This window comes from Blennius ocellaris, assembly GCF_963422515.1.
Source record: "Blennius ocellaris genome assembly, chromosome: 13".
Classification (NCBI taxonomy): Eukaryota; Metazoa; Chordata; class Actinopteri; order Blenniiformes; family Blenniidae; genus Blennius; species Blennius ocellaris.
In genome coordinates, this window is record NC_137662.1 from 10,616,527 (window position 1) to 10,629,261 (window position 12,735).

The 12,735-nt window shown below is 42.3% G+C and overlaps 1 protein-coding gene across 1 annotated transcript in view; it reads right to left on the bottom strand.

Annotated features, from left to right (window-relative positions):
• disc1 (DISC1 scaffold protein) overlaps nucleotides 1–12,735 on the bottom strand; it is a 48,726-nt gene that overhangs the window by 10,418 nt on the left and 25,573 nt on the right. Inside the window, exons 10-11 of the mRNA XM_080508115.1 lie at nucleotides 7,795–7,855; nucleotides 916–1,156 (exon numbers count right to left, since the gene is read on the bottom strand). Coding sequence (XP_080364241.1) covers nucleotides 916–1,156; nucleotides 7,795–7,855 — 302 coding nt within the window. The remainder of the gene's footprint in view (nucleotides 1–915; nucleotides 1,157–7,794; nucleotides 7,856–12,735) is intronic.

Here is a 12,735-nt window from a genome sequence, read left to right on the forward strand (position 1 = left end):
AGTGCAATGTGTTTTTGAACAGGTTTTCAGGAGGAGTTAAAGAAGCAGGAGAATCCTGAACTTCCTGATTAAAGAGATGTTAGAGGAAAAGCTGCCAATAGGACCAGGATATGTTGATTATAAACACTGTCCAGTCAATCCACATTAAAACTGGTGCGTTAAAGTAAAGATTTCCTCGTGAAATAACAATCTGTGAGACAGATATGAGAAAAGCTGGAGCTTGTCGGCTTTGTTCCGATCTCAGACTGGTCTGTCAGACGACGTGGGCGGAGGAAAGTGAGAGAAGCAGCGAATGAGTTGGACTCAGCCCTGCGGCGGTGGACCTCAGCTCACTCTGGGATAGACCAGCACACGCACGCATACATGCACACACATAGATACACTCATACTCATACACACACGTAATCATGCAGAAACAGATTCTCCAATCTGCACTCCTTAGAATGAAACTCTTGGAGGAAGCCAAAGTGTTTCCAAATGGTTGCCTCCCTCACACCCACATTACCCTGCTTTGGAAATACCTTGGAGCAAATGCACTAATCGACTGCAGCTCGACTCACAACAGCCGAGTGTACAAACTGAAAGTGCTTTCTTCTTTTGAGGTCATGTTTCACACCACATTGGAAAAAATAAAGGAGCAAAACACAAGTGATTTTGAAAACATGCAGTTCGCATTTGACCTTTCAGTGTTATAGATATAACACAAATACATAAAGCTGAACCGCTTCAAACTCCCAAAAGGGAATCTTTAACGTTCACTCTCCGAGATCTCTATCAGTATATGTCATATATTAGAGCGTTTATTCAATAATCAACTTCATGGTAGACACATGTCCATATATAACAAGAACATACAAGTACATAGAAAAAGTAGAAAAATAAATAATGCATTATGTGTTGTTAACTAGACGTTACCTTGGTGAACTCTGAGTTCTGTAAGTCGGCCTCAGGACACCATCGTCCTCCTAAAGCAGTCAGCATGGCGCAGTCTTCCTCCTCTTTGGTGCTCGGCTGGGTTGGGGTGTAGTTGGCACCGGGGAGGTCTTCAATGTCTGCCCCGCTGCAGCTGGAAGTCCGAAGGTGGAGACCCCGGAGGAACAGGTGGCACGCTTCCAGATCAGCCTCCCAGATTCGCTCCAAGCCCGGACAGCTACTACTGCAGGGTGAAAGAGTTGTGAAGACAAAACAAGACCAGGTGAAAAACCAGATTGTTGAGATATGCAATTTGACCAACTGACTGTGCTGAAATCCTATCATATATTGGGGACAAGGTCTATACCCCAACGCTGTAGGGGTATAGACCCCTATAGACGGGTATAGCGGTCAGGAAAATCGCAAGCCTTAAATTCATGTTGCTTCATTCAAAACCTATTTTTTCTTGAAGACATCCTTGGAAATATCAAGATGATTATACTGTGATAAAGATTTGGATAATGCCAATGCCTTATAGTGCCTTGTAGGTGACACATGCTGTGCAACAATAATTTGCATTTGCTAGAGTAATTAGTAAGTTTATTGATTAATTTGGTCTGATTTTTTTCTTCTTCTTTTATCAGCGGTTCCTATCCCATATCCTAACCAAAGACTGTATGTTCTCCCTCTTAGTTTTCAACACTTTTGTTCTGTGTGGTGAGACTCACTACAATCCCAGTTTACCTTACAGAAACTCTCAGTTAACATTTGGTTATAGATAAAAAAAAAATTTAAAACACAACTGACTGCACTACTAATAGTTGTACCAATTATGTTATTAGGTTAAAGGTAAAGACATCACTTAACATGTTTGGTAACATGAAATCCAGCTGGATTATAACAAGTCATGTCCAGGACAGGTTTTTTTGTTCTTTTTAATTTATATTGGTTTAACGAATCTATTGAATTATCATCAATGTAGCAGTTCTTCTTTTTAATGTATGACTAAATAATGTAATATTTAATTTTATCCAACATTCAGCATGATACGTGGCAATATATTGTTTTTAATGTTACATTTTTTAAATAGAAGTCTAGCTATTAGAGACCTCTTGAAATAACACTGAACTCACATTGAAAGAAGTATATACAGCTGAATGTATAGAACATGCACTCAGGTACACCAGTCGTTTCATGACAGTAACAGGGAGCAGAGTAGTTATATAGGGAGAGTAAAGGACATCTTTAATAGCATCTCGACAATAAAGCACTGACAAAAGAGCAACGGGGGACAAATAAATCATTCAGAGATTATGAGTCCATTGACAAAATGTAATGAGAGTGAATGTCGTCCTGATAGCTTTCACTTTTTCTTCAGGCCTGCAGCCGAAAGGCAAGAAAAAGCCTGGATGGGTTCATCTCCTCTTGGGGTCACTGAGCAGGAGTTCAGGAGGAGGACAAGAGGATTGTTTTTATGTTTATCTGTTCATTGATTTACGACCGGTCGTCCTTCTTCACTCCAGCTCAGCCTGTCAGTCCCGACATCCCAGATACAAGCTCCTCCAACAGAAGACAGCAACTACAGATGACTGGAGCGAGATTGACTATGTTGTTCTCAGTTCATTGTTCAATTATTTAGGTTAAACTAATCACAAAGGATTGTGCTTTACAGCAAGACCAGATATTTGTTTGTATCTGTTATTTTACGTTACCTCTTAGGGAATAAGGGCATTCTTTTAATCATTCATAAGCAGGCAGGTCTTACTGACTTACGAAGAAGATCTTTTATCTCATATTAAACACTCCAACACTAACACAAAGACCTTTGGATTATTCCCATTCATAGACTCTCTTCCTTCACCGACCTTTGAAATAACAAGTCGTTGCCAAATGAAACTGGTCCCTGGTGACATTTTCGGACCAAAATTCATTGATCTCTGTTAGAAAATTCTCTTTTTGAATATTTATTTGGTCAAGTGGTTTTCAAAGTGCTGGGTGGGCATCAGAGAATTTCTCTGGGTTCAGCCCAGTAGCAGGAATAATCCGGGTCAGGGGAAAACCTTTGCCCAGCTTCCTTTTTATCACAATATCTGCTCAGAAATTACAACAAGTGGAGGAAAAAACTAGTAGTTATTTCATCAAAGTATACATTTTATAACTCAATCATTGCAATAGTATCAGAGTTCAAATTACAGAGATAAAACGAGTTTATTGTTCGTGTAACAATTGCGACCATCACAAGCTTTAGATAAAGACTAAACAGATATTGCTAAAGTACAGGCAGCTCAATAATACTCCACTGAAAATCCCTGATTTAGCCCACATACCAAAATGCAAACACAACCTCCTCAGATAAATATTTCAAAGAAAGAACAACATCTCTTTGCAGCCAACGCATCACGAACAACTTTGTTTCCAAGATTCCTCGTTATGTGGAAAACAAACAAAATCTGACAGCGTGCAGAGTCAAAGATGTGGATTTGTATCAAACATCCAAAAGGAAGAAATGTCCTCCATCTGTCTATCTGTGCCAATTCCCTACCCAGGAGGAGATTCTCTGTCACACACAATAATTCTCACACTGAGTGACTCAAAACAATAAAAACGCCACAATATTATACTCTAAGTGCAAATATGCTTACATATAAGCTTCACTAATATATTCAGTATTTTCACCTGGGGCCTCTCCTGCTGTGCAGTCAGATTTGAGAAATTGCTCCCTCTTTCACACATAAACAAATTCAAAGGCGAAATGCACCCAGACAATATTGTCTAATCTGTCTCTCTGCTCAGTCTCAGTCTTCACTCTCGCTCAGTGGTAACCCCCCCCCCCCCTTCAAAAAAAAATTGAATGCCACTTATTTCCCAGCCCATCTCCTGCCTGAAAAGGCTGCCAACCTCTGCACTCTGCCAACGCACGCCTCTCAGCCGTTTGCTAACCTTCATTTGGCAGACAGACAATAGTGAAATTGCTCGTCCCCGCCCCCTCTGCCCTCACCAATCCGCTATTCGGTGCCTCTGTATTTTACGATGGCAAGGATGCACCCAACGAGCCATGCCATTGTTATTTGTCTCTTCAGAGGTGGAGGGACACACACACACACAGACAGATGTGGGTGGCCACAAATATGTTAACTTACAAGCACATGTTCATAAATCACTCTCTGTTTGGGCCTCACTGTTGTACAATCATGAATATCCATAAAAACGTCAATGCTGGCCTCATCTATCACAAAAGCATTCCTGTATTGGCAACTGCACCTCATTACTAATAAACTGCAATCCGCATTAGGGCTCTTTGTAACAAAGAATCAGACAACATGTCAGCGCCTGAGCATCCCTCTGATGGTGGCATCCTGTTGCCCGTTCGGTATGCACTCCACCCCCAGGGGTTAATTGGTGGCAGCCGCTCGGCCTACAATCTGACAGCGGCAGGGAGTGGGCGTGCTGCGCCGCTGATGGCCCAGTAATAAGAGGGAGAAGCAGGCAGGCACACTCCTTCTACAGTCCCACTGCTCCCCTGTGACGGACTGACAGGACTGCTCTTTCTCCTCAAGGCGCTGCATCAAGGCACCTAACAAGGACGGATTATAAATACACTCTACCTGCTCCAAGAAGGTCCAGTGGTTTGGTCCTGCTGATGTCAGCAGATTCTCTTCAACCACACCAGGTGGAAAACACACACTGTGGGTGCACATGCTGCCTGAATAACACCCTGAACTCTTCCCATTGTCCGCCAGAGAAAGCAAAAGTCCACAGATTCATCACTTGAGTAGATGCAGATAAAGGTGATGGAGGTAAAAAAAATAAATGTGCCCATTTATTCCATTGAGGTGAGAAATGTGATGAGTAAAAAAAAAGATTTTGTGTTAAAAAATAAGATATTCCCTAAGGTGATGTCGTTATTTGAACTCACGGCAAGAAAAGCCTCATTTCGAGTTCGACTTGGGAGCTTTTCTTGTTCTCCAAGTGTGTGTGTGGATGATTGTCTGCATCAGCTTTCAGTCTTTCAACTAATGTGAATATATTACATCCCCAGCAAGCCTACTATAAATCCATGATGGATGGAAAAGCTAAAGTAAATGTTAAAGTTGAATGTAAATTGCCAAAGCTATTGTACATAGTTATGTCTACTGTTGGCACAAACATTTAACTGCATGTACAGTAAACTTGAGAGCATCAGCTCGAGTAATCAGCAATAATCTTCAGTTCCATCTTTTTTTTAATGTAATATTTAGAGATATTAGAAATAAAATTTGCTCCATCTTCCCAGTAAGTTACGTACCTTAAATAAATAGTATATTTGAATATCATATAACACAATGAGAATTCACTCATTTGAAAAAGTAAAAGAGAAATGTAATCTTCCATCCTAACATATCAACTAACACCAGCTGTGAAGAGGTGTTAATAATAGGGTGAAATAGATGATAGGGACAATTGGAGGAGGTGTGATAGATGATGGATGAAGGTGGTATTACATGGTGGGAGGTTGAGGGAGCTACCAAACACATCTTGATATTGTACAATCAAGAGTTTGTGCATTTGCAGTGATAAAAGGGGAATATATTGGCATGGGTTTCTTGCTTAGATGCTCACAGCATATCCTCAGTATGAACTAAGAGAATATTTGAGGAGTATTCTAATCATTTCTACACCAGTTTGCGTCCAACTCACAAGATTAATGACAAACCCAAAATCCTACATAAGAAGGAATTCATAACATTGGGACAAATAGAAGCACTTCCTAATGAATCGTCTGCATAATGTCTAAAAGAAAAAAAAAGCAATGTAGTGCTTCTAATCTGAATAAAGAATTTTTTTTTTGTTCTGGTGACACACACTTAACAGCATCTGTGCTGCTCTAACATCCTGTTCTAGTCTTTAGCAAGGAAGAGATAATTGGTTTTTTCAACACCATCCGTCTCCACGGAGACCAGACATCTCACCACACTAATCTGCCTCTCTCCTGCCTGCCTCCCTCCCTCTATCCCCCCCTTCTCCCTCCCTCCCTGCCTCCCCCTCCCTGCCTCCCTCTATCCCCCCCTTCTCCCTCCCTCCCTACCTCCCCCTCCCTGCCTCCCCCTCCCCTCCCCTCCTCCCATCACCACAGCACTCCATCAACAGTAATGTACATTGGAGTTGACTGATAACATTTACTGTGTGTGTGTGTGTGTGTGTGTGTGTGTGTGTGTGTGTGTGTGTGTGTGTGTGTGTGTGTGTGTGTGTGTGTGTGTGTGTGTGTGTGTGTGTGTGTGTGTGTGTGTGTGTGTGTGTGTGTGTGTGTGTGTGTGTGTGTGTGTATAAAACACTGCACATTTGATCAAGTCAAATATGTGTCACCGTGCCAAGCAGGAGAGCTGGTGGGAGCTACCACTGCACTGGACTGATGGCGACAGCAAACATATGACCTCCTGTGAGAAAAGATTCCGGTCCCGCAAAACCAGCATAACATTTATGCTTTTTTTTAATAAAACACACTGACAAATGCCTCTTACTGTAAGTCCCAAGCAGTGCCATGGTATGATTCTCTTACAAAAATGTGTAAAAGTGTAGAATATACAGGCACTCCGGGAAAATAATCAATGTACAAAACACAAAGCAACCATCTGTGGTAGTGACAGAGGAGGTCCAGAGGCATGACTCCCTGCTGGGCACAGAGATCGCAGGCATGTTGCTCCTTGACCATGCAGACCTCCAGCGTGTGCATTCATCAACAACAAACAGCCCTGCTGTCTTTGCCTGATTCATCTCTCCAATCCACGGAAGTGACCCTGCTTCTCCAAAGATGCTGCAGAGAAAAGTAACCTCCCCTCACGTACCACAAATAGAGGCAGGGGTCAAGCAGATATACAGTGTCCTATAATAAATTCTTATTCCAGCTCAAAGTAAGCTCAGGCTACTCAACCTCTCACTGCTTCACACTAAATAAAAACTATAAGAGTGGAGAGCACAGCTCATATGGTGTACACAAAAACATTACTGGCTCCACTAAAATACAAATTGCTCCAAAACGCTGCACAGTAAGAGTCAATTGCATCACAGCTGCTTGGCGCTGTCTGTCTGCCGAGCTAAACACCCCTCATCTACATAAAGAAACACAAGTAGGTGTAAACTGCTGGGTGTCGACTGGCTCCCACACTTTCTGCTTGAAGAATCAGAAACCCAGCCCATCAAGTCTGACCACCCACAACACGACAGGAGAACAGACGCACGGGTGAAAACAAAGAAACAACTTGAATCTCATTAAGCTTCTTCCAGGCCGGACATGCTTTGATTTTGGGGTTTTCTTTGTCTTGAATGTCAGACTTCCTGACAGTAATCACATTGAAATGTTATTGTGAACAACTGTTTATATCTATAGACCTCTGCTAGTTAAGCTTCTTTTATTGAAATATCTGTTGAGTTATTATATAAATATAGTCTGCAAAGAAATCATCCCTCTAACCCTCAGATTTTCCTGCTGCTGCACTCCCCTTGAATCGCTCTGGTGTCCCCCAAGGGAGACCTGAGCCACACTGTGAAAACCACCATCTTATAGTGAAGGTGAAAAATGAGTTGATGCAGGATGTCTGAAAAATGAAGGCATAGAAATTATGTGAGAAGGTGGGAGGAGGAAGAAGACAAATTGTGCAGGTGAGAGACTGGGAAATGTGAGAAAGGGGCTTTGGGAGACAATAGCACAGAGAAAGGTGCGAGTGCAGGATGTGGTGGGTGCGGCGAAGTACAGGGGAGAACGTCTCTCTGGTTAGAGGACAACAGGGGTGACGGCTCGTTCCTTGGAGGCTGCAGCTCTGTTTGTCTCTTGTTTATTGCCGCTGTGGAACAGTGAGTCTCGACGCCTGCATTGAAAGGAGAGATAAAGATGTAGCACATGCTTACCTGTGCATTCTGTCCTCCAACAGCTCAATGTACTTGCTCGTGTTCTCTTTCAGCTTGCTTTCTGTTGTGAGAAAAGAGCACAGAGAGGAATAACAGTTTGTTATATGTATTATGTCCAATACTTTTATTCGCAGTGATGGGGTATCCAAGCAACAAATCACAGCTCTGACACGATTAAAATCGACTCATCATTAGCCGTTGTAACGCATGGGCTCTGATAAGGAAAGGTAGTCGTCATCACAGCTGGTGATGGTAATTGTGCACAGAAACTGCAACAGTACAGTTCAATACAGAGGACCAGCTGGCGCTCTCGTAACGCAAATGTACAATTGAGGAAAGATCATTCCCACCACTCTTAGAAGGGATGAAATTGTAGATGGCCCGAGGATAAAGGGGGATTTCATTATGGCATAGTTCCCCATATCATGCCAGATTTCCTGCGAGGCATGAAGTTGGTGGATAGCTTATATTGCTTCCTGTGCCCTTCTGCCAGCAGCGTGTGGAGCCTGAGGAGGCAGACGGAGACTGGCTGAGGATGGAGGGGAGGGCAATCTGAGCACCGTTAATGAGCTCATGTATGAAACATGAGAATATGCCCCCCGCAGCAGAGGATCTTCAATCACAATGGGTTGTACTTATATCAAATTGCAGCAAGTATATATGTGCACACATGCTATAATGCTCAATACAATACAATCCCCCTTTCATCCTGCGCTGTCGCACAGACACATAAAGCTTCATAAATCTGTCGGTGTCAACATCTGTACCACGTATACGACACAATCAGGGCTTTCCCATACTTGGGGTCAGAGAACCTAAAGAGGTCAGAAGATAAAGTAGAAATGTCATTTAGAGAATCAGGGATTTTTCTTGTGAAAAGATATGTTCTTGCTAAGTCGATGATGTTTTGTCTTCAGGCGTGTACTAGCGTGGCTCTGTAGTTACTTTCCAGGAATAAAAGTGCCATCCAACAGTCAGGATAACTTTTCCCAAAAAGTCAAGTTACCACTCAAGTCATTTCATACATTTAACTTTAGAAGTTTGTTCTCGTTTCCTCCCACAGTTAACTGGTGAGTCTAAATTTCCTGTAATTGTGAATGTGTATGTGTTTGTGTGTGTGTGATTGTCTCGGTGTCTCGGTGTGATGAACTGGTGACCTATTCAGGGTGTAACCTGCCTTCGCACAGTCAGCTGAGATCGGCTTATTCAATGTTATCGTATTTGGCTTGTCCATGATGCACAATTCTTTCACAGTCAACAGTCAACTGTAAATGGAAATACCAAGATCCGATGAAAAGTAATCTGGGATAAGGTCACGTATAAGTACACAAAGAAAACACCAGAAAGTCGGGTGTTGTGAATCACGGTGAGGTTTGAAGTGTAATTTGTATCATTGTGATGATGGTGTTTATTAGACAGAACCTTCTGGGAGATGAGATGGGCTTTTTTTGGGGGGGGGTTATACAACATGGAGATTGTGTGTGTGCATGCATTACAGAAGTGGATCTCACCCACATGACGTTTTCATCCAAAGTGGCCAAATCTGTTCGCTCTGCGGGAGGAGGGAGGCAGCGGGAGAAGCTATCACATATCTGTTGAGCAAATCTGGTGCGCGTGGACCAGACAGCTCACTTACCACCCCTCTAATTGCTATGTGAGATCCTATCCTACCTGACAGAGTTTCCCTTGTCAACTTCCATTCACGTTGGCTCCGCTAAGCAGCGTGCAAGGAGATAGCCACTGAATAATAAATGGGGGCATTAGGCCTGACTTTGGATGGCACCGGGCATGTTCGGATGCAAGATGACAGAGGAGGCTACAGCTTGAACAAGTGCAAGAGCCAGATTCAGAAATAATAGAAAGTGAGAGATAGAAGGATCAAGGGAGGACATAGGTGTATTCATGGGTAACTTAATATGAAAGGGGATCAAAAAGTAATGCCTCGAGAGTCGCTTTAACTTAGAAAATGAACAAATCAAAGCAAAACTCACACGGACCTGAAATGCCCTCCAAACTGGGGAGATCCCGATATTCTTTTTTCCTCAGAGCCTCCTCTAAGATTGCTTTTAAGATAAGGCACTCAAGTTGCTGATACGACAAAACATTCCAGGGAAGCCAAACGCTGGGCGACACACACGTCTCCATTAACACGCAAAAACAGAAGCTTTTAAAAAGAAAGCAATGGGCAGTTTCCCACGTCTGCTGTCGATTCCAGAAAGTGCTTTCTTTGACATGTGCAAGTCTTATTTTTGAAAACCTTAAAGCAGAAAACCAACGTTATAGCCAGCTCTAAAATCCAGTTTTGATTTCTGTCATCTGATGCTGAATTCAGCCGATACATTCAGTGATGTACCAGCAATCAGAATTCAGGCTGCACAATATGAAGCAAGCATGTAATAATACAGTCATAGAATATTGTGATAATATGATTTGCAATTAAAACAAACACTGAAGTTAATGTGTTAATGTCTTTGTGATTCAAGAATTATTTTGAATTGTTGGGTTTCGCTCTGTTAAAAGCACCTAGAAATGACAGTGTTGTATATGGTACTATAGAAATAAAGTTGAATTGAATTGCATTTTTTTTCATACAAACAGTGCTCTTCCTGCTCCGTGTAATTGACACCAGTTGTAACTTTTTTTCTATAACACGGGTCTTTGCTGTTTGTTGGCTTCAATGTTTTTTTATCATTTTTACAGGATTTTATTTTCTGTCACCACAAAGCTCTCTCCACATACTCTGCAACCTCACACAAACATCCACCTCCAAACACTTCTTCAGGCCGTAAGGTGAATTATATGTTGTCAAGCAGCGCATGAAAACAAATCATTGCAGTGTCGTTTTTTGGCAATATGTATATTGTGGCTGTGGTTCAGTTGCAGGTCATCGCCAGACACAAATCCTTCCAATGGGAGAAATGTGGGATTTAAGCAACTTGTATGGCAGTCTGTGTGAACACGCGTGTGACTGTGTGAGCATGCGTGTGAATGGGTGAATGTGACGAACAATGCAAAGTGCTTTGGAACTGCTGAAGCGATGAAAAAGCTATATATATATATATATATATATATATATATATATATATATATATATAAAATTTAAATCCATTTTGCCAATCTGCCATATATTATGCAGCCAGACTCAGAATATATTCCAAAGAAATGATGGTAGCAGGAATGTCCAAATCTGTGATGGTGATGGGTCAGGTAGTAAAACTACACATGGCTGGATTTGCGATTAACCATGGCAATGGTGGAAATGTATATTTCACTATGCTAATGTTGTTGTAGGCTGAGAGAAATCAGTGCAATGTCCTGTGGCCATACCATCCGCAACTAAAGAACCTCTTTGGGCGTGACGGATGAAAATAATCTCCTCTTTCTAAGACGAGACAAGACATGAAGCAGCCAAGCCTCCTCCTGTGTCGAGTGGAACGAGAGCACTGGGTGATATCAGCGCTTCCTGTAAGTCTGCGGGAGGCGGCCGTCGCTGGCAGGCCGTGCGAATAAAATCGCCACTAAAAATCCCATGAAGAAGAGAGCCGCTCTGTTACTCCACGCTACAGGCAGCGGTACATTTAGTGTTGAGGGAACTTCACAAAGGCGTGCATGGAGCTTGCATTGGAAATTCATGAGCTGAACCTCTCCTCACACCAGTGATCTCAGCAGGCGTTAAACATCACGGATTTCTGCCAAGGACCCCGGCCAAAATCGAAGAGGACATTCATTCATAATACAAACAGAACGGAGACACTGTGGTAAAATGACGAGAATATGTTACTGGGTGTTAAAGGAAAATCATGTTCTCGTCCATCATAATCAATTACTTTACTATAAAGTGATTACTTCTGCTCAATAGATGTAATGTTGATAAAAAAATAAATGATAAATGGAATGATTACAATCAGTGATGCAGAAGACAAAACAAATGAAGCAGCCATATCACACCAGCTAATGATAAAGTTACAGACTTTAATGAGTCTCCAGAAGTTAACGCCGGCAAGGTGTTTGGGGTTGCTTTTGCATCATGAGCATTTGAACGGCTCTCTAATTGAAAGTGAATAATGCAGTAATTCGTTGAATTCCGTGTAACAATGGAAGCTCGCAACATCTGTGAAGTGCTTGTGTTGTCAAACAAATTAGAGGCGGCACCGTGCTAACGCTGAGCTGGCGATACGCGCGCCATAAAAGCCTGCGCATAATAAGGCGGAAGAGAAAGTGTGTGTCTTTGTAATTGAGTTGAAGCCAGTGGCTGTGATTAATGTGCTTAAGCTCGGTTTGGGCTGCTTGAGCGCACCGCAGGTAACGCAAACACACAGTCAGCATATGCAGGGCGCTCGCACTGTATGAATGTATGTGAACATAACAGGAGCAAAGCTAATGGTGGAAGAGGGACAGGAGGATATCAGACAGGCATTCAATAACCCATGACGCTCTTGCTGTAAGATCACAAAGCGTAGCTGTACACAGATGGCAGCTTGCACCGTGTAACATATTGTGGGTTTATGCACGAACGCACAACGAAAAGAATCACTTGACAAAAATTTGGCTGTGTATAAAATCTGTGTTGGTGTTGATGTATATTTCAGCTCTGATTGCTGAATTGCTCTGGTGACACTCACGCCGTCATTATAACTCAAGTCGAACTCCGTAAATAGAGCTTGTTTAAAAAGGCTCAGCTCTGAATCCTGCAGGCTGCAAAGCATTTCCCTTTAGAACTAAATGAATCAGTGGGAGGCCTAACAAAGAGGAACTCCTCCGAAGCGTGGAATCATAAAAACTGTAAAACACACAACACTTCACCTGCTGTCAAGCTGGATCCTTCAGACATCTTATTCCCTCCTTCCTCTGGGAACTCCTTGTTAATATATTATCCACAAATGATTCTGCCCATGTCACCACACACAGATTCAATCAAGAGTCTTTCCTACAAAGCCAAAA